We start from the raw sequence: 23,774 nt of genomic DNA, 5'->3' as shown, positions 1-23,774 counted from the left end.
AGTTGCCCTTGCACCATAAAAATGAAATCAAATCAAATTACAAATAAGTGGTTGATCATACAGTGCTTGTATGAACTGATGGTGAGAGGGAGAGAAGGAAGAAAAATGCTCAGTCTAGGTACAGCTGGAATATATATGCTTCATTAAATCTATGGATAATCGTTTCTATAAAATGACTTACTGGCACAAACAATAAATTAAATCCCTCTCAGCCAATTTTTGCCTCCATTATAACTAGTCACACAGCTGACAGCTGTGTGACTAGTTTCTGCCACCAAGTAATATTTGTGGCAGAAACAAAAGTTAGTGATATTTGTTATTATCTGTGAGAAATTGACTGAATTTCTCCATGCTAAATTATGTAAATCTAAATCTCATGTAAATTTATAATGATAGTGTATACCTTGTTATAATTATTTCTTATGAAGAATAGTTATGTGTTTTTTTATCCTCCATGCAAAAATACTTTTGCATGGAGGATAAAAAAAATAACTATTCTTGTATTCCCTATGCAAAATTATTTTTTCTGCTGAAGCATATTTATTGATATTCTCTTTGCTACTGTACTAAGCATACATTTAAGATTAATATTACAGTTATTGACAAATTTTGCTCTTACTTTCTTTATCGTCATTTATTTATGTTTTTCAGTTTGAATTATTATTTACATTTTTAACTACTCACACTACTTTTTAGTCATTATAAATGTTTACAGATGTAAACAAGTTCGGTTGTTAGTGCTTAATGTTCATGGAGATGTGCTTCTCCAAACTGCTCAACCATTGAGTGTACCTCTCTAAAATCCAGAAAATTTTGAAATCCAGTACCATTAAATTTCCAAGGGTGGCAGATTTTAAAGTGTATACTGAAATTTACAATAAATTAAAACAAAACTGATTAACAATAAATTTATATGCATACAAATTAAATAAAAAATCAGTGATGAAAAATTAACAGATCATATGCAGAACTACAGGGTTCTGAGGGACACACTTTGAAAACCACTGTTCTAGACAGTTCCAAATCTTGGATGTTTCTTAATCTACATTAAAATATTGTAATTATATCTCAGAAACTTTTATCCCAAGCTTTTTTTGATATATTATCTCTTTCACTTTCATTTAAAAACAAACAACAAATTTGGATCATAAAATCACTTCCCTCTCATTAAAAATATGGAACCCAGTTTGAAAACCAGTGATCTAGATGACTGCTTTTAACATCAGATTGGTCATTACCAAAAATTTGTCTGCTATTAAAAATCTTTGAGTTCAGATGCCACACAAAAATGTTAAGGGTGGTGACCATTACATTTTGTCATAGGAGGTATCCAAAGAAATTGCAGTTATTAATGGTAAAGGAAAGGATTTTAATTTTCTTAAAGAGAGATTGTATTGGTCTTAGAAGCTGTTGGGTTTGGTTCAGTAGAAGTACAATTCTTATGAGGTAAACCTGCTAAGTGGGAAATGTTTTAGAGAGTAATTCTAAACACTACACACTGTTTCATACCTTTTGAAAGTTATAGCACAAAGTTTATCATGCATTTTGGTTATCTATTCCTTTTTCTTTGGGAAAAGGAATGTGGCTTGTGATATGATATGATAAAAGCTAACTGTCATGCACATATAAAAGAATGCTAAACGCTGACAAACAACAATTGCTTATCTATATGGTGCTGACTGTTGAAATAAATTGAAATAATAATAAAAATAAAACATTTCTTTAGATCTTTCCACAGACTAATCTGCAGAAAGATCTAAACAGACCTCCCAAGAATTCCAAAGAATATAATACAGGAACATCTTAGTTAATTATTATGATGAAGTCATAAAACAGTTTTATACAAGAAACAAGTTTGACATTATTTACCTTGATTTCAGTAAAACTTTTAGTAGTAGTGACAAATGATGCAAGGAAGCAAGCTTATATAGTATCAGCCAAAAAAAAAAAAAAAAAAACCCAATCTGATAGTTAATATCATTTTGATATAGTTCCCCATGGAAAGCTATTGTATAAACTGGAGCAAATTGGGATAAATGGCAAGGTTCTTTGTTGGTTAAAGGGCTTCCTGAAAGATAAGACAGAGAGTGGTCATAAATGGACATACCTTTGGGTGGACCAGTGTAGTAAGTGGAGCCCCTCAGGGATTAGTGTTGAGTTCACTTCTGTTTCCTATTTTCCTTAATGACTTTCATGAGGGGTTGTAGTTATCAGAGTTTTCATAATTTAAAGTTCGGAATGGTTGGCTAATGACCAGAACTAGGCCATTTTGCTTTAAAATGACTTAGATTGGTTGCACAAAGTAGTCTGAAAAATAGCAATTGAACTTTAATGCTTCTAAATGTAATGTTTTGCATCAAGGGAACAGAAATCCAGGAGTTACGAGTTAGAGGAGTGGAGTTAAAAGTATTTAGAACAAAAAAAATAGATTTAGGTAGTAGAAGTTTAGTCTGACAATTTAGTCTGACAAAATTTTCCATGCAGCGTAAACAGGTGACTAGGAATGCATGTGGTGTCCTATATATGAAGGACCTTCACAAGTAGGGAAAAAGTATGCCATTGTCCTTTTATATACGACAAGGTGAGACTGCATATATGAGGGATGGTCAATAAATTATATACCTACCTATGAAGGAAATGAGGCAAAAATCTGTTTTTATTTTTCAGCATAACTCCTCTGAACTTCAGTACACTTGTTCCATTTTGTTGGCAATGAGGAAATACCAGACAAATAAAATTCTTTGCCCTGTCCTTCAAAGAATGCAGAAACAGCAGACTTCGGTTCATTATCATCAGCAAAGTGACGGCCATGTAAGTGTTTCTTGAGGTGTCAAAACAGGAAATAGTCATTGGGGGCCAGATCCATATTGTAAGGTGGATGGGTAAGTTCTATAAAGTCAGTCTCTCTCAAACAACAGCATGTGACCTGTGCAATAGTGTGTTCTCCTGAAGAAGCAGCACACTTCTGGAAAGTTTTCCATGTCATTTTTCCTTTATGACATCCCTTAGGTTGTACAGTAGGGATGCATATGACTCCCCAGTGGCTGTCTGCTTGTGTTCCAACTAGTGAATGTACAAAATTCCTTCAGCATCCCAAAAAATGGTGGCCATAGCCTTGCTAGCTGAATATCGTGTCCGAAAATTTTTGGGTGGAAGAGAGAGAACTCTTGTGCTTCCATTGCATTGATTCTTGCTTGGTCTTAGGATCCCAGTGATGAACCCATGTTTCATCACCTGTAACAATTCTGGAGATGAAAGTTTCAGGATCCCTTCCATAAGCTCTGAATTCTTCTCACAACATCATACTCTGAATTGTTTCTGCACAGGTTTCAGAAATCTGGGGTCCACCTTGCACTGACCTTAGTCATTTTCAGATGTTCATGGAGGATGGTTATGGCTGTTCCCTCAGATACGTTACATTCCCTAGAGATTTGGGATACCTTTAAAGGTATCATTCAGCACAAGTGTTTCCACAGCTTGGCACATTTCTGGAATGGTCACTGTCAAGGGCCTTTCTGGATGTCCATCATCTTCAATGGACTCTTTACCCCACTTGAATTGTTTTGACCAGAATTTCACCTGGTACTCTGAAGGTGCACTGTTGCCATACACAGCCACCATCCTTTCATGAATGGCCTTTGGCCCATTTCCTTCTTTGGTGAGAAACTTGATGACTGAATTATGCCCCAATTTCAGCAAATTCATAATTTGCTACAGGTGTCTTCCTTCTTTCTATTACAGCAGCACAACCTAAAAATAGTGGGATAAAAATTAGGCTAAGTTGAGATATGTAGGAACATGATAAAACATTAATCATCGAAATATAACTATGGGAAGTACCTTAGGTAGATAATTTATTGAATGCCCCCTCGTAGATTAGACTGCATATTGTATTTGAAGAAAGAATAGAATTTTTAAAAAGGATTCAAAAATGTACAACCATATTAATAAGGGATGCTAATCAATCCCCATATGAACAAAGTGCAGACTGCAAAGCATGACAACTGAACGTCTTAGGAAGACCTAATAAAGATATATAAAGGAGGGAATTGATAAACTGAATAAGGGAGATATATTTTCACTGGGCTTAGATTAATGTGTCAGTGAATAATTTAAATAGAAAGAAAATAACTTACACAGTTTTTTTTTTTTTAATCCCACATCTAGGGCTTATCTAGGGTTGTCCCACATCTAGGGATTAGAGGGGAACAGGCATTCTGTGTGTTATCACACACTCAGTCTAAAACATTGATGGATCCAATATCTTTCTATTTTAGAAGATTTAGGAGAAGTCTAGTTGGCCTGCCTCCCTAAAATCCACTCATGCTCACCTTCTCGATGGAAAGCCCTGTTACATAACTTTGGTGGCTGTAGAGTCACCACACACGTGTGGTGACTCTAGAGTCACCACACACCACATGTAGAGTGGTTCTTTTTAAGATGCCTGGTCAGTGTGAAGAGGAAAAGACCAAACCTTCTAGCACATGACAACATGACAAAACAAATGGCCCTCAGTCCCCAGCGGCTTTCACTCCCCCTCTTATAGCAGCAAGAGGATCAGAGTGGAAGCAGAGGGTGCTAAGAATCTCTGGGTGCGACCAGTCTGCCATGCACGGGAACTGAACTTTGCCTGTTACAATATAAGATAGGATATTAGAGCTGGAAAAGGAATTAGAAAATGTGAATTGGAATATCATCGGTTTGGCTGAATCAAGAAGAAGAAATGATTCACTTATAAGTTTGTCAATTGGAAATCTGCTGTATACCAATTTAAACAGTGAAAAGAGTAAAGGTGGAGTTGGTTTTTTTTTTTTTTTTTTTTTTAAGATATAAAAAAACAACATTTTGGAATTCAAAAGTACATCACCAAGGGTGTCAAGACTTCTCAGGATTTCTAAGAGGTGCAAACTAAAAGTTATAATGATTTATGCACCAATATCGAGCCATGATGATGATGAAGAGGTTGAATAAATGTACACTAAAATTGAGAGACTTCTAGATGAACAGAAAGCTCACTACACAATTATTATGGGGAACTTCAATGCTAAGGTTGGAAAGAGACAAAACAGTGCAGAAAGGGAAACTATAGGAAATTTTGGAATTGGTGAAAGACATGGAATTTGCAGAATCTTGAAGAATGTAGTAGTAGTAGTAGTGGCATGTGATGCAAGAAAGCAAATGCAAATACCTGTCCACAGTTCCTCCTTAAATTTATTCTACCCATCAACCTCCACAACGACAGATGGGAGTTTGTTCCAGGAATTAAACACCTGCTTGCTAAAGGCAAATTTCCGCACGTCTATTCTACATCTGTCCTTTCTTAATTTGAATTTGTGCCCCCTTTGGTTCGTAATCTGAACAAGTGGAAGGATCCCATCAGAATTCAACGTGCTCAACCCATTCAAGGCCTTATACACCTCAATCAGATCACCGTGCAGGTGCCTAGTCTCCAGCCACTGCAATTTGCAGAACTTAAGCCTCTCTTGGTAAGAGGATCCCTTCATTCTCCTCACCAATCTTGTTGCTCTTCTCTGTACACACTCAAGCAAATCTACATCCTTCCTAAAATGAGGTCTCCAGACCTGTACCCAGTACTCATGGCCTGACCATTGCCTTATACAGAGGGACAATCACCTCCTTTTCCCTGCTAGCAAAATTCCTATGTATCATTGACAAAACCCCATGACCTGCCCTTGCAGCCTGTCTGCATTGCTCAGAAAATGTCATATCTGACTGCACAATTACTCCTAGGTCTTTTTCATTTTCTACCACCTTAAGTGTAGTACCACACATTTGGTATGTTTGTCAGTAATGAACACTTTTTTCAAGAAAAGGGTGAACAGAAAGTGGACATGGAAGAGCCCAAATGGATTAACAACTAATGAAATCGACTTCATCCTCACTAACAGAAGATATATTTTGAATGATGATATATTTTTACTTATATAAAGATTAAACATATTCATACTTAAAGTCAGAGTTAACCCAATGAACTTGTCGTTCATTGAAAGTTAATCAAATATATTAAGCTGGGTACTGACCTACATTTACAAAAAATGCTATATTATAATTTATAAATGAAGTTTTGCAAATTTATTTTATGTTATCACATGTGTGCATGTATATGTGTATGTATGATCCAGTAAATTGTGCCTTTTTTATCCCCCAAGGTTGGACAGAAAAGAGCACCACCATTATTTATAGATGAAGCAGTTGAGAGATTCCAAACTATTGAACAGGAAAAGCATTTAGTTTATCAAAATATAAAGTTACTGCAAGGAACTGATGTTAGACGAGATAGTTCGGCAAGTACAGTAAGCCTACCATGTACAATGGTGTATAATGAAAAGAATTTGCTTCAACAACTAAATGCAGAGAAGTTGAGGGAAAGTGGCTCAGGTTCTGAAACCAATTTGTGGGATAAGTCTTCAGATACACTTCAGCAGCAGTTTATTCATCCATTATGTCAGGTGATTTTGTATATTACTACTGTAAACTTAATGTTATACAATAGTTTTTTAATTTTTTTTTAAATAAGCAGTTTTTAATAGATTCCCTTAGTAAAAGATGTGTGCATTTGTTATGCATTTTTCTTACAGTCATAATAAGACTGCATTGTATAAAATATTAATATATTTGAAGTAACTAAAATCTGGCTCTCTTTTCAAATCTTTTATTTTGGTTTACAAAGTATGAGGTTCCTTGTCTTTATTTCAGTTTTAAGGTGTTTCCTCCCCCCTTTAACCTGTAATATGTCACAATGTTGGGGATATATTAATGATGGAAATTGGGATATGTCATATTCCTAGTTCTGCAGGTTTGTATTTTGTGTGTGTGATAATCTCAAATCAGTTATGTAGCCCCAACCATGTCTATGGAATATTTCTGGCTGTTCTTTCTTCGGTTGAAAGAAAGGCACTTTAAAAATTTTTTTTTTTTTTACCTTGTTAAAATAAATCAACTACTATATTGAAATCATTTTCATCAGGAATTTAGAGTATTTTATTTTACCAATTAAATATACACTATTGACTAAGATTGAATCACAGCAATCATAACTTTTTTTTTTTAATGTAAATGAGAGGCAGTCACTTGTTTTCCACTTTAGGTCCAAAAATTTGTTAACCTACTATATACTTGTATTGGGATACTAGTAGTCTACACAATAACAATAAAGAACTTATTCAGGCAGAAGTTATAGTGTGGGGTGATGTAACTTCATAAAACATTGCTAGCAAAACAAACTTATCAGAGTAAAGATCTAAATCTCCCAAAAAACATTTTAATTAATTTCAAAAATATATGTGGTCTCAGTTTCAATCTCAGTGATGTCCATTTCCATATGCAATCTGTCACACCCCCCCTTACTTTTTCTGACAGAATCTCAGTTATCAGTTGCCTCACCCACTGCTCATTTCATTCATCCTAAATGTTCACTACATGATTCCTTTTGCTTTGAAGGTGGTGTTACTTGTGCATTTGTTCACTATGATATTTCTTCTCAGAAACTTCCTAACCTGGAATATATTCTTCTTAATCTCCTTTGGCTTAAAATTTCAATTTCATTCTATCATTCTCCCAACTTCTTTACAAATTGCTCAGAAAATTTTGTCTTTCTCAGTGAAACTCAACTTCTCTAGTATAACTTTACTAACAGTGAAGTAATTTTCCTTCATGATATTCACAACTCCAGCTGGCTTCAAGTTTCTAGTTATATGAACCCAGCTGGTAGTGATGCTGAGGTTTTTGCTGTTACCAGTACCTTTACAAAACTTGCTTATTTACCTTGCTTATTTACCTTTTTCCTGCATTTGTGTTGCCTTTTTATACCAGTCAATCCTAATTACACACCCAGTATTCTACATTTCCTCCTCATCAATAATCCTTTAAGTACATTAATATTATTATTTGTTCTCAGGGTATCACAAATCAAAACTTTTTTTTTTTTTAAATGAAACCCCAAACACAAAAAGTATCAAAACCTATAGTACTTAGTATTTTGCATGGATTGAAGGAGATAGGGGGATGCCATAAACTTTGCTATGGAGACTAAAAATGAGTCTCACCACTTCAAGCCTCCAATAAGCAAAGTGGTGGTATTGCACCAGTTGATGAGGGGCATCTACCACCTATATTCTCCAGTAGAGCCAATCTCTCTCATTTCTGTTCTTGACCTTATATTGTTTGAATTGTACAAGAATGCAAAATGGGATGCCATATATGATTTTATTTCTCTTTTTCTTGCTTGGACTACTGTTTTAAATCATCTTATCCTAATATTTTCTCAGATCATGTCAGTAAAATTATTCTTATAGCAATGAAATTCTTTATTCCTCATTCCATCCTTTATATAACTTCCTTTTCCAGTAAATGTGTTAAAGCTGTTCAGGATAAAAACATAGTATATCACAATTGGCTTATCCAAATCTCCACCTTCGTCTTATGCTTACACTGAAGCTTGTAGCAATTGTAAAAAATTATTAATAAATGTAAATTTAATTTTGAACAGGCTAAGAGTAGACAGTTTCTTCTTGTCCAAACATTAGTAAGCCATCTCATCTGTTGGCTGCAGCTTCTGTCCATTCATACTTCAACCTCTGTTACATCATGATGGTTTTATTGCATTCTTATTTAAAGATAAAAGCTGACGTTTAGCATCATACTTTTCCTCTAACTCTTGCATTGATGATCTTTTCAAGTCTCCTCTTTTTACCATTCCAAACATATTTCATTCACTACCAACTATGTTCTTACAACAAAAGGACATTAGAAGAATCTTGAAAAGTTTTATGCCAAGATGTTTCCATGTCCTGATAGTATTTTTCCACTTTTCTTAAAACCTGCACTGCAGAGCTTTTTCCTGCATTTGTGTTGCCTTTTTATGCTCTCTTATTCCTGTGGTGTTTTTCCTTCTACACAGAAATTGCTCATATCTGGCCAATTCCTGAAAAAAGATGATGAATCTCTCCCTTCCACTTACTTTGACTCTTTCCAAATTAATGGAAAAATTCATCAACTAGTGGCGCTTGCATTATTTTGAACATTTCCATCAGATTAATGATCACAATATGGACTCAGTCAATCCTGAATCACCAGTGATACATTTTACCTCACCTTTGGACAAATCTGATGAAAAAGTTTAGAGAAACTGTAGCACTTGCCCTTGACAATCTTGGCTTCTTGACATTCTTTATGGTCAGTCTTCTATTTTTTGCAATTGGTATTTTCTCTCCACCTGCTCACTGTAAATGATTGCTCTCTATCATCCTGTTTTTTGTCTAATGCAACTTGGGAACTGGTAAATAAATTAAGATTTAACTCAATATAGGTTGCATGGATACACTTAAAAATTTCAGTACATTGATAATTATAATACAAATTTTCATCATCAGAATTGCTTACAATTTTCTTCAGTAATTCTGTATAGTTGCAGGATATACTGCTTTATGATTTTCAAGTATGCTATCCCATTTCTGTAGTAATCCAAAAGCTTCTAGAAACTTATGAAATAGATTCAATGGACACTTACTTGAGGATGCTTACATGATTTTTTAGGCCAATTCATACACACAGTCACATACTTTAACATAAAGATATATGCCTAAATTCTTTCATCAAGCAGAACAGTTAAAAACTGCAGAAAAGCAGAACAATAAGAAAAATGGATGTTCTTTGGATAGGTTTTCCTATAAATGGATAAAGCTATTTTTTAAAAATTTATTGTACTATGTGGCCCCAACTATAGGTTACTGGCAACCCCACAACCTATTTACAATGCTATCCACTGAACAATGTTGATGTACAATTATCTCAGATTCCCTCGTAGAGGGTCAATTCATTCTCAGTGTAATGTCCATATTACAATGCAATATCATGAAGGTACTTGACACTATAAAGTCCTAACATAAGGTTATGATGATCTCCAAGGATACAGTTGATGCTTACAGGTCCACTATGAAGATTCAAAATGAGGAGAAATCCAATCCAGGAAGTAGATGACTAAACCAGGAATTGTGGTCACAATGAAGAAGTCAACTTTTCCTCAAATCTGAACAGTACCAACAGTAAAGCAGTTAATGGTAAAGGGGAATCTCCCCATCATTCTCCATGTACAGTCCCTGGAACCATAATAACACCACAGCATCAGATTTATTCCGTAATCAAGTAATCCTTGATTACAAGTAATCAAGTAATCCTTGATTACAGAATAAATCTGAGGGGAATATTTTTCCTCGTGTAACACCAGTAAGGCACTTTGCCAGTTTATTGTATCAAACACTCCTGCAAAATCAATGAAGATACATAGCATTTTGCTTACAATTGCTGCACTATAGTCACTAGCTGCCAAAGGAATGGATGATGCACTTAGGCAACTAGTGACTACGATTGCTACACTATAATCACTAGATGCCTAAGTGCATTATCTGTTCCTTTGCCTTGAGTGAAGCCATATTGTGCATCTGACAGGATGCTATTGTTGCAGACATATTTTCTTATTCTAATAGCCAATTGGGGAAAATCTATGTTCATAGATTTTCCCCAATCTGCTCAGCAATGCTATTGGATGGTATGAATCTGCTACTTCTGGAGGCCTCAATGGGGATGTCAAAATTTATTTCAACAATGTCTCTTTTCAAATATCCAGGAAAATCCTATCTCTCAGCGGGTATTATATGTAGTAAGCAGATATGCTGGCATCACACAGAAACTTCTTTTAATTGCCTCACCCTCAACCAGGTCCATATCGGGACATCTGTTATTTTTTTATTTTATGAATTGCCATCTCCAACTCCACTGTTTGAAATTGGTGCTCAGTCAAAAAAAGCTGTTACATAAAGTTAATTTTTTTTTTTATTGCATTAGACAGTCCCAGCCAGTTTTCCTGGCACCCCTGCCACTATTTACATACCGTACAGATAATTACAATTGCTCTATCATAACATATTGAAGTTCCACACTTCATGTGTCCTCTCCGTTATAGGACCTTTCCATTTTTAAGAAAGAAAGAGCATGCTTGAAAAAGAAAAGGCAGGTCCTTAATTATTGAATATTATTGTATATTTTGTATATTTAATCCTGTATATGTCTCGAGTGGAGCATGCATGTACTCTTGTTTATTGTACATGTGTTCCTTGCACCTTAATTGAGCTTGGAAAGTTATCTTGCCACAATAGGGCTGCATATGAGCCCTTCCAAATCAGCACAACTGACTATAACCAAGAAGAAAGTCAAAAATGATATCCAAATCTTTGTTAGTGGGGAACCGGTGCAAAAGGTGACCTCTCATACTGACATTGGGCTCACATTTCAGCCTCACTTTGCCAGGATGAGGCAGAAGACGTACGCTACTCTTTGGGCAGTGCGTCAAGAGCTTGTTGGTGTGCATTAGCCAGCGCTGCTTGTTCTGCACATCCTGAGGTGTATCATGCCGATTCCTCTCTATGCTTCAGAAATTTGGTCATCTGCCCCTGCCTCATACCTTCAGAAGTATTTCAGTTTAGAGTACTGGTTGCTTAGATGGATGAACAGGGTGGTAGGCCACCCCCTAACTATCTCCAGATCTATCCTACAAGCAAATTTGGGCACCACTCCCTGGAGACATATCATCATGACAAAAAATGTCCTCGCGCTCGCACGGCTTATAACGAGGCGAATTGATGCTCCATTGGTATCCACATTAATCTCTGGCCCTAGGAGGGCAAGAGGGGAGCACCCCGACTCCTGTCTCCCTCTACGTCTTACGCTGTCAAGCATTGATTCCCTGAGGAACATGTTTCCATTGATTCCAGAAGAACATGTCTTCGGATCTTCAATAAATTTAGGATCCACCCTGATAGGTTCTGTGAAGACAAGCCCTACAGGAAGGAAATCTTCAAGAACTGCTACCAGATTATGAGCTTATAATACTCACCTGCTCCTGGACAGACTGTTTTTTTTTTTTTTTTTTTTTTTAAACTTGCCTATTTGTATATGACAAAGACTTTTTGTCTTCATGCAATCATATATTTTGTATATTACTGTATATTTTGTACATTACTGTATATTTAGTCCTGTAAAAGTCTCGGGTCGAGCACGCATGTACTCTTGTTTATTGTTCATTGTGTTCCTCACGCCTTAGTCTGTAAATATTCACACCCTTCTGGCACAGAGCCATCCCGGGTTGACCCAAGGTTTCTTGGGAAATAAACTGATTTTAATAATAATAATAATAGGGTATTGAAACCTTACAGTTCATATAACATATTGAAGTTCTGCACGTTACGTACTCACTCCATTATAGGGTATTGAAAGCCTACAGTTCATGTCATATGAGTTTGAATCTCTGCCAAGAAAAGTAGCTAGTGAGAAAGTTCTTGCACTAGCCTCCTGAATCATTTCACCTGTCTTCTTCCGTTATGTTGGCCCCAGCAAAGAGATATTCCACATGTATCCGTTTCACTCACAAAAAACCGGAATCAGGGATCATCTTATTCCATGTTGCTCTCACACAAGAACACCATTTCACTGTGAACGATAGTTACATTTGTGTAGTTTCACAGGTTAAGCTACCCACCATTAATTGGAACTGTACCACACATCCTATGCTTACCCTGACTGCAAAATCTCCGATCCAATGTCCAGTGGACTATCTAGCTCATCCACTCGACCACATTTTTACACAGGATAAAGCTAGTGTCAGCATTTGCCATATTTGAAATATGATGCATTATTTATTATTAAAATCAAACCAAAAGCTTCTAACTTTAATCCAAGCTAATAGCAAAGCGTTGGATATTTTGCTGAGTTGTAACGCTGGAATACTATGGGCATCAGAACTAATGTACTCACTTAAAAAAAAAAATGTTTCCTGGCCTATGTAATCCCACCACTTTGTATATTTAGCCATTTGAAGCCTTACTAGATAGTGACTGTAGATACCCTTTACCCTTTTTTTTCTGAAGAATTGCATTATGTTGAAAATAGATAATCTACTGATAATGATAATTGTGGTATTTGTGTTAATAGGAAGGAATACAAACTGTTTATCTAATAATGTAATAAGTATTATGTTATTAAGTAAATAACATAATTTTGTATCTAATAGCTATTGTTATTAGGTAAATAGTAATATATTGTCTCTGAAAATTTCAGGAATAATCACGTTTCCATCCTGATTAATCTGATCTCTGATTTCCATGCTAAACAAGGGTTTGCTAAGTAGAATTTTTATCATAATAAATATTAATTGGTTGATTACAAATGTATAATTAACTGAATGCATTTGAGTTTTGCTTGAAAATCAGAATTAAATTAATTAATTTAATAAATGCAGAAATCAAATGCAATGCAGGAGGTTTTAATATTTCAATAAACTGTAAAGATTTGATATACCTTAAAGTTAGCTTTCTTTTGTTGATATTCATTACATTTCTCTATAGATTAGGTATTAAAAAAGGATATTTTATAATATATGACATAATGTTAACACTTTTATCAAAAAATATACTTATAAAATCCTTTATTTGTCATAAATTAAAAAATAGAAATACATTTGATACATTTTATAATTTAATGATATCTCTTATAGAATGGCAGCACCATCAGATCTGAACAAGTGCATATAACCCATGAAGTTTGTTCAAGAGAGAGCAAAGAAGACCTAAATAAAGTTGAACATGATTCTGGTGTAAATATAAGTGCCCCTACAGGCAATTCTGATTCATTTTCTCAGAAATCATTGCTTTCACCTCCAGCTCACTCCCTTATCACACATACTCAAAGCTTGGATGCTCCTGCAAGAGCTATGATTGTTCAGGATCTTCAGGATTATGCAAACAGTAATAACAAGATGCATCAGAATTTTGATGAACTAATTCTTGTGCGACAGACGTCATTACCTCTGTACCAGTCACAAACAGGGTCACAAAGGTCCCTTAATCTTGATTATCAAGTAGATGATATTTCTTCTCCAGATGGCTCCCATCACCATTATAATAGGACTATGCTTTTTTTGATTGGTCGTACAGAAATATGCTTCATTAGCACCGACAAGAAGCAAGTCCTGTTAAGTAAATTTTTTAGTGATATTTCCCATTGTTCTCAGGTAAGATTCATGAATCTAATATTAATTTAGGGCATTTTTAATCATCACTAGAGGCATGTGTGAAAGTAGTGAATAAAGTATATGACATTTGTTTTGAATAATTGTTGTGTATAAATATAATGCACTTTTCTGTCAGATAATATAAATTAAATTTTTCTGCTTACATTAACAATCTACTGATAATTCTAAATATCAGTAGCTTGCTGATATAAACAGAAAATCAGTCTGCATCATTTATTATTTTAGGATTATAGTAGTAGTATGGATGACAAAGATGCCACCCACTCATAAAATATTTGACTATACTTTTCTTTATTGAAAAAAATAATAATGGTAAAATAAAGCATAGAATTATAAAATACATGTTGCCTTTATTTCCGATTGCCTATATTTAAAAGATAAATGAATGGTATGCATATGCACTGTGTACCAGCTTGTGTAACTTTTGGGGGGGGGGATATTGTGTGCCAAAATGGATGTCATTGTCAATTGTAGTATTCTTTTCATTTTTAGTTCACTTTTCATTTGTATTATTGGTTGTGCTGAAATTCAAAAAGTATAAGTGTTGTTATTGAACAGCAAGCTGCTAATGTTGTTGGTTTGCTGTTACAGTTTGGAAATATATATACACAGGATGTCTCAAAAATATTGGTGCAAACGTTTAGAGGCGCCTCCATAGCAAGGTGGGAAGGAGCAGCAGTACGTAGCACACACTTCTTGATTAGACTGGGGTTCGAGCCCGTCACCAAATACGGAGGATGCGGAAAGGTCAGGGAATGACCACCGAATATCCCGGAACAATATGGCCTTAGTTGCTAATGCTCCTAAAAACCAAACAAACAAACAAACAAACGTTTAGGGGAGGTAGGTAACATCTAAAGGAATGTGAATCACGTAGGAACCCATAACTGGAAATGTTACCATAAGATGGCGCGGTAGTCACCGCAAGAAGAGCATGCATCGATATATGAACTGTGAGCTGGCAGACATGCACCTAGTGTATGGATTAGCAGAGGGCAATGGACGAGCTGCTCAATGAATTTATGGAGAACGCTTCCTAGACAGACATGTAGCGGACCACCGTTTGTTTGCGTGTGTGCATTCAAAATTCGTGCGATTATGGGTCATTTAGAGGTAACAGGAGTAGTGCGGGCAGACCACGTTTGATGCAAACTCCCGCCATGGAAGAAAGTGTGTTGAATGCCGTCCAGAATAATCCTACTACCATCACACGTGCCGTTGCTTCTGCCTTAGGAGTGTCTCGTTGCAGTGTACAGCATGTCTGGCACGACGATTCCTTACACCCCTTTCATCTCCAAAGGGTTCAGTTACTGCTCCCCCAAGATCATCCTGCACGTGTGGCTTTTGCGCAGTGGTTTCTCCAAGAAAGTGTTCAAGACTTGAATTTTCCAGCCTATGTTTTGTTCACGGATGAGGCTTATTCAATCAGCACAATGCTCATGTGTGTGCTCACGACAACCCACACAGTGTGCGCCCCCATGCGGCACAACATCGCTTCGCAATAAATGTGTGGACAGGTATGGTCGGTGACTGCTTAGTCGGGCCATACCTGTTACCATCCCGCATGAACTCGGCTAAATATCGGATCTTTCTTGAACAAGTTCGACCAGGGTTATTTGACGATGTTCCAGCAAATGTGAGATGCAACATTTGGTTTGAACATGATGGGGCGCCTACCCATTATGGAAGGTGTGTTCGTGACCATTTGAATAGGCATTTTGGGCATCAATGGATTGGCTGTGGTGGACCCGTTTCCTGGCCCCCACGCTCACCTGATTTATCGAGCCTTGATTTCTTTCTGTGGGGGCCCTCAAATCTATCGTGTATGAATCGCCTGTGGAGACAGAAATGGATCTCGTGGTGAGACTCATCTGCGCTGCTGCTGCTACTGTCAAAGAAACTCCAGGTGTGTTCGACCGTGTCCGCCAATCCATGCTGCATCAGTGTCACGCATGCATCGTGTCTCATGGTGGAACCTTCGATCATCTGTTGTAACATCATGAAATGCATCCATCTCGTACTCCATTGATAATATTATGTCAAATAAATGTTTGCCACTAATTACTGTCTTGTGTCATTTCTGCTTCTTGTGTCTGTGCTACTACTTTCCGTGACGTTTCCGGTTATGGGTTCCTATGCGATTCACATTCCTTTAGATGTTACCTACCTCCCCTAAATGTTTGTACCAATATTTTTGAGACACCCTGTATTTTTTATACTTTTATCAGTTGTAATATTAAAATAATGGATGGTATTATGTAGTATTTAGTTTTATGGTATTTCTAGCCATAATAGGTATTTTTTTGAATTATGTCCAAATTTTGCTGTGTGCCTGTTTGTGTAAATTTTTGTCAACATTACTGCTGAAGGGTTAATGAAAAAAAAATGAATGGCTGTTTGATTAAATCATAAAGTACTCTTCTTTGACATTTTTTTAACTAAAAGGTTGGAATTTTTATATAGGTACTTGCGTGCAAAATTCCAACTTACATATAGGCAAAATGGAAAATTCCAAACACTCCAAATTTTTTGAGTTTGAATAGTTAAAAAAAAATTTGATTTTAAAGTCACATATTATTGAAACTAATTTTGGCAAAATATTTCCATGATATTTATTTTGCATAGACCATTAATGTGCAAGATTATTGCTAAAAGTCGGTGTTGAATTATGTGCACCGTCTTTTTCTTCCAATCAGTTTTGCTTAGCATATTTTATTTCAGTAATTGAATTAATCTTTATGTGCCTTCACCAAGTGTCGAGACATCAATGTAGCTTGTAAGGAAATATTATAAAATGATTTTCAGTATGTTTTTCAAAATTATGGAGGTTGATCAGGAGCACAGATCAGGTGCACTAGTTAGTATAAAATAAATATAACAATTACATCATCTAGTAATATTGTGATGTGATCATAAAATCTATTTCATTATTCTGAAAATTGTAGGACAAACTAACTGAGTGAACATGCACAAATAAGAAAGACTTAAATCAACTAACAGAATTCAGTACTGATGGACAGGAGCACATGAATTTGTACATTTACAATTAACATGTTTTACTGCCACAGTGTTAAAGAAAAATTTAATACTTTGGCCTTTTTTTTTTTTTTTTTTTTTTTTTGCTATTATGGTGCTTAATTAGTGTAATGGGAATGTCACAATGTCTCATATTGCTTTCTCTTACCGCCTTTTTACATTTATGTTGTTTATTTTTCCATTTTATATGAGTTTGTGAAAGTACAAGGTGTAATATAAATAGTAACTATGATAACTTGTGAAAAAAGACAGCATAATTATTATAGTGAGGACAATAATATTTGAGCTCCTCATTTTGCCTACTTGAAGTGTCTGTATGATACAATGGCTGGCTAGAGCTGTAAGCAGTGTTTCAGTGTGCAAACAGACAAAGAGCAAGTGAAATTATTTTATGTTGTAGGCTTCTGTGATAAGTATAAACCAAAAAAAGTAGTAATAAATGGACAGAAGTTTTTGCAAGGCTTCTGATTGGAGTAATACCATGTTTATTTAAAAAATTTTGGGATTATAAATATTTTTATAAATATAAAATTTTTCTCTTTTTACATGAGTTTGTTTCTTTGAAATATTATTCTTTGTTATATTTACATACTTTATTTTTAAAATCCTGTCTCATAATTTTCCCTTTAGAATATAATAAAGAAAACATAAAAGGGGTATTCAATAAAACAGCCTAATTGTCTATGATAGTTTCACATAACTGGAGGGTAAAATCATATTCGGATTTCCCAAACTACTCATTTGAAGCATCTTCATGATACAGTGCCTAGTGAGAACAATCTGCCACATCACAGAGCTCTAACAAGTAAACAGTGTGATATGGCAAGCAAATCTCAAGGTGTGTCAAACTGAACAGGCTGTGACATGACTGTCCTGAATCATGGCATGGCAGTTAAGATGTTCATCACTGCTGTTTCAGTGATATTAGAGAGTAGCTGTTAAGTATTTCCAACAGCCTTTAATAACTATTATGTTTTTTGGACTAAAGTTGTATCTTTGTTTGCAGCCCTGTCTTAAATTTTCTTTAGATACCTTTGCAACTTAAGTATTGTATAGTTGTGAACTTGACTAGTTGTGAGTCTCTCTCTCTAGGCTCTCCATACAATCTGGGAAATTAGTTAACAACCTTTTTGGGGTGATGTGCAGCATTAACTTTGGTGTTGAGTTTCTGATTCCAGTAGTCGGTTTTTGAAAATAAAAGGTCTGAATATATGGAAACTATCTACTGTTATTTTAAAAAATGATGCATTTTGGATGAGTTAGAAGTTTTGAAGTGCATTTAGGTTAAGTGGGAAGTTTGAAATACATTTAGGAGAATTCATTTTGATTGGAACATGAGCACAACTGTCTTCCCTCTGATGATTTTTGTAGCAAGCCTCATTGGGACAATTAAATTAAATTGTCATGCAGTGTCAATTTGGGTACTTGGGTACTCTAGAATGCTGGCTTTTGCACCACTGGCATAGAATCACTGGTCTGAGTCTTAAGTTCATCTTGATTAAATGCTATTATTTAACTGATGTATGCAATATAATATTTCAAGTGGGCCTTTCAAATACTATAGGCCTTTCAAATACAAAAGCCGAGAATTAGGGTTGAATTTGAAAGTGTCTGCAATTCTGCCCAGACACGATAGGAGGGAGTATATGATGAGAGCCTTGTCGATCAATTTGGCCCTGGAAAGATTCTGCAAGGCTCAAGGGGTAGAATTTTTTCCAGCCTGGACTGTACTTGTTAACAGGAGAGATTGCTTCTACAGGGATGGGATACACTTAAATAGAAAGGGTGCAAGAATATTTGCTGATGCTATCGAGGCAGTGTTAGGTGGGTCGGAAAACTGCTAGCTTGGGGGGAGACAAAGACCAATAGATTGACAGTAGCCACTGGCAGAGGTGAAAGAGATTCTTGCACTGCTTCTATTAGAATGAGCAGAAGCCTGAAAAACAAGATGCATGATATTTCAGAGACTGCTGGGAGCCATTGCGGTACAAGTAAACACATGGGTTGTGTTAGGGTAGCTAAGAATAGAAACAGGTGCAGGTATACTTGCGTGTACACCAATGCTAGGAGTTTAGTAAATAAATTTGATGAATTTGAGGTATTGCTCAAAACATCAAAGGCAGATATTGTTGGGATATCAGAGACGTGGTGTCACACAGATATAAGGGATGAAGAACTGGAATTTGGGGAGTACAACGTCTACAGAAAGGATAGACAGGATAGGAAGTGGGGAGGGGTTATGCTATTAGTTAAGAAACACATAAAAACCAAGGAAGTGAAGTCAGTGGACATCGCTGGACAGTGCAGTGTTGAGTCAGTTTGGTGTGACATAAGCATTGGGAGATCAAAATTGAGAGTAGGAGTGTGCTATAGGCCTAATGACTCTGATGAGTATAATAAGAAACTGTACAGGGAAATAGAGTGGGCCAGTAAATCAGAGAGTCTTATAATGGGAGATTTTAATTTCCCAGATATTGACTGGAATTTGGGGGCTGGTCACTCACACACTAGCAGGGCTTTTGTGGATTTATTGGATGATTGTTTTCTACATCAGCATGTTCTGGAGGCAACTAGAGGGAGTAATACTCTTGATTTGATTATCAGCAGTGATTCTTCATGAATTAAGAATCTGCAGATAAATGAACCACTAGGTGGCAGTGATCACAGTGTGCTGAAGTGGGATTTACTCAAACAGGTAACTACCATTAGGGGAAAAGGGAAGGGTTATTGCTTCCGTAAAGGCGACTACGATGGACTGAGACAGTATTTAAATTCTATACAGTGGGACCAACTGATGACGTTACCAACAGCAAATTCAAAATGGGAAGCATTCAAAGAATTAATCTTGGAAGCTACTAGGCTTTACATACCAACTAAGAAATATTGTTCAAGGTTTAGGCCAAAATGGATGTCAGATGAACTAATGAGGCATATGGCAGAGAAGAAAAATGGATGGGATACTTACAAATTAACACATGACACAGAAGCCTATGATAGATACAAGTTGATATGCAACCAAGTTACAAAGGAGGTTAGGCAGGCGAAGGCAGATTACGAGAAATCCTTGGCAAGGGATGCAAAGAAAAACAGCAAAGAGTTCTTTACTTATGTAAACTCTAGAAGGAAGGGGATGAATCAGATTGGTCCACTTGATATTGATGGGTCAACTGTTGATGACCCTGCTCAGGTAGCTAACAAACTAAATGAATATTTTGCATCGACATTCACACATGAGGAGTTATTCAGCGAGGGGAATGCCAGAGGTGTATTCAACTCTAGCAGTAAGCTACAGAATCTTGAAATAACTGGGAGTAAAGTGGAGGAGAAACTGTTGAAGATAAACACAAGAAAGGCACCCGGGGTGGATGGGATCTATCCAGTTATATTAAAGGAGGCAGCAAAGGAAGTAAGCAAACCCTTAGCCATAATTATGAGAGCTTCCTTGGACTCAGGGGATGTACCCATAGACTGGAAATGTGCAAATGTGACCCCAATTCACAAAGGAGGATCAAAGGCTGACACAAGTAATTATAGACCTGTGAGCTTAACTTCTGTTCCAGGTAAATTAATGGAGGCACTGGTTAAAGAAGCACTGCAGGATCATTTAGACAAGACTTCAGTTATAGCTCGGACACAGCATGGTTTTGTTAAGGGGAAGTCTTGCCTGACCAATTTGATTGGATATTATGATGCAGTCACAAAAGAACTGGATGCAGGGAGTAGCTTTGATATTATATACTTGGATCTTAGAAAGGCTTTTGATACTGTTGCACATGGAAGACTGCTACACAAATTGGAGCAGTGTGACATTGGAGGCAAATTGCTGCTATGGATAAAGGGGTGGTTGAGGGGGAGAAGACAGAGAGTGGTAATCAATGGACACTGCTCATCGTGGACTAATGTTATTAGTGGAGTCCCTCAGGGCTCAGTGTTGGGTCCATTATTGTTTTCTGTATTTATAAATGATATTGATGATGGTATATCAAGCTTAATGTCCAAGTTTGCAGACGATACAAAGGTTGGCAGGGTTGTCAAGGACACTACTGACACTATGCTGCTGCAACAGGATCTGGAAAGGTTGAGCAGATGGGCTGATAGGTGGCAAATGAAGTTTAACATTGACAAATGTAAAGTACTACACACGGGAAACAGCAATCCCAGAGCAACGTATCAACTCTGTGGTACTACACTGACAGTGGTAGAGAATGAAAGGGACTTGGGGGTGGTTGTGCAGGCAGATATGAAGTTCTCTGAGCAGTGCAGACAGGCTGCAAGAGTAGCTCATGGAGTATTGTCAATGATATACAGGAATTTTTCCAGCAGGGATAAGGAGGTGATTATTCCCTTGTATAAGGCAATGGTCAGGCCACACCTGGAGTACTGTATACAGGTCTGGAGGCCTCATTTGAAGAAGGATGTAGAGCTGCTGGAATGAGTACAGAGAAGGGCAACAAGATTAGTGAATGGAACAAAGGGGTGCTCTTACGAAGAAAGGCTTAAGTTTTCTGCAAATTACAGTGTCTGGAGACTAGGCACCAGCGAGGTGATCTGATAGAGGTGTATAAAGCCTTGAATGGTTTGAGCATGCTCAATGCTGATGGGATCCTTCCTCTAGCTCAGAATAATAACCTGAGAGGGCATAAATTCAAATTGAGGAAAGACAGATGTAGGATAGACGTGTGGAAATTTGCCTTTAGCCAGCAGGTGGTTGGTTGGTGGAACAGACTTCCATTCCTTGTAGTGGAGGTTGATAGCCTAAATAAGTTTAAGGCTCAGCTGGACAGGTATTTTGAATGAACAGAGGGATGAAGTGGAAGTGGGTTTTTTTTTTTTTTTTGGCTGGTGCTGCATAAGCTTGCTTTCTTGCATCAAATGCCTCTGCTAATGCTAATGCTATAGCAGAAAAATTTGCATTACCTACTTATTTGATTATTTGTTTGAGACAAATGAAACAATGTGATAACTTTATTTTCCCTATGACTCTTAATTATAGTTTAAAAAAATTAAAGATTACCTGTGTTTTAAAAATAATTTTTAATGCTTTTCAGGGTGTGGAACACCAAGATCATTTTGGTTTTATATGCAGAGAAATTAGTCCCACAACAATAGATAACTATGTTGGTTATATTTTTCAATGTCAGACTGAAAAGGTGGTAAGTATAAACATTTTAATTATATGATCACATGGAACATATTTTTATAAAGTAAAAGAACAGAATTTGAGTTTAATTAGTTGTTCATCATTGTTTACCAGTTTGCTCTGAGATATTCTTTTCCAAAAGTTTAGTGAAACACTAAATCAAAATAAATAATTACTGCTTAGAAAAATGTTCCATCTCTGCATCAAAAATGGAGAAAATGTTTAAGCATTGAAAAGTGGAGCACAAAATAATGGTTTTGAAGTACAGTAGAACGTCGGTTATCCGGAATAATTTGAAAAGCTGATCTTCCTTCTTTTTTTTTAAGGTAGTACAGTAAGTGCCCGTTATATTGATCACATTTGCAAATTGAATTTTGATTATAATAATTGAAAGATCGAGTTTACTACCTGTTTGTAACAGATTTTACAAACAAAAAGCCCAATAAACTGAAAACTGCAAATTGTTTTTATTGTTTTATGGTTGTGGCCTTCAGAGATGTGCTTTTTAGAGACTACTGGGTTTTCTCGGAAACGAGTGAATTTCAGATTAGTTTAGCTCCAGATTCAGTAAGAATAATATCGGCCCACAACTGTGCAATTTATTATTTTTCTCAATTTTTTATGGTAAAATGTGAACGAAAAGAAAACGCGTGGTTTTAACATTGCAACAAAAAATGGAAATTATTAATAGAATTAGAAAACGTGAAAATTTAGGAAATATCTCCAAAGAGTTTAATGTGGGGACTCCAACAGTTTATGATATCAAGAAAAATTCCAATGCTATAACAGAATTCGTGTAGATTATGGATAGTGATGGAGGATCTAGCAGGAAAAAGAAGATGATGTTGAAACCTGTAAATGCTGCTTTAGAGAGTGCACTCACTTTATTTTTTTGTTTTCTTCAGAGTGAAGTTTATGTTAACCAGTGTCTGGCCCAATGTTGTGTGAAAAAGCATTGGATTTTAATTGAAAATTAAGAGGTAATGAAGATTTTAAGGCAAACACAGGTTGGCTAAAAAACTTTAAATTGAGACATGGTATACATGAACTAGATATTCAATGCGAGAAACTTTCTGCAGATGAATCGGCAGCAGTGTCCTTTAAAAGTGAGTTTGCTTCAGTTATAGAATTAAGAGAAAGAAACGTTTATAATGTTGATGAGACGGGCTTATTATGGAAAGCATTACCAAGAAAAAAAACCCTAGCCACTAAAAGAGAAATGCCTGCACCAGGAAGTTTTAAGACAAGAAAAGAGTGAGTTGCAATTGCTATGTGTGCAGATGCCACTGGGATGCACATTCCTGCTCGTTATCAGTAAGTCGAAAAAACCGAAAGCATTTAAAAATCTTTCTAATTTTCCTGTTTTGTATAAAAATGTCTGGATGGATGTTTCTGTTTTCCGAGATTGGTTTATAATTTTTTTTATTTAATTAATCTTATTTAATTTAATTGTAAAGTAAGATTAAATTTATTTAATCTTTTAATCTTACCAGA

At 36.0% G+C, this 23,774-nt stretch overlaps 1 protein-coding gene across 2 annotated transcripts in view; it reads left to right on the top strand.

Annotated features, from left to right (window-relative positions):
• The window catches only part of LOC150080729 (TBC1 domain family member 1-like), a 339,728-nt gene that overhangs the window by 101,479 nt on the left and 214,475 nt on the right, over positions 1–23,774 (top strand). For both annotated transcript variants that reach the window (XM_090381763.1, XM_090381761.1), the window contains exons 3-5: positions 6,171–6,470; positions 13,568–14,083; positions 22,189–22,293. In XM_090381763.1, the coding sequence (XP_090237889.1) occupies positions 6,171–6,470; positions 13,568–14,083; positions 22,189–22,293 (921 nt within the window). The remainder of the gene's footprint in view (positions 1–6,170; positions 6,471–13,567; positions 14,084–22,188; positions 22,294–23,774) is intronic.

Source organism: Mastigoproctus giganteus, chromosome 9, assembly GCF_048544385.1.
Source record: "Mastigoproctus giganteus isolate SK-2022 chromosome 9, ASM4854438v1, whole genome shotgun sequence".
NCBI lineage: Eukaryota > Metazoa > Arthropoda > Arachnida > Uropygi > Thelyphonidae > Mastigoproctus > Mastigoproctus giganteus.
The sequence above is the reverse complement of the archived record's forward strand: the minus strand, read 5'-3'. Positions and strand labels throughout refer to the sequence as shown.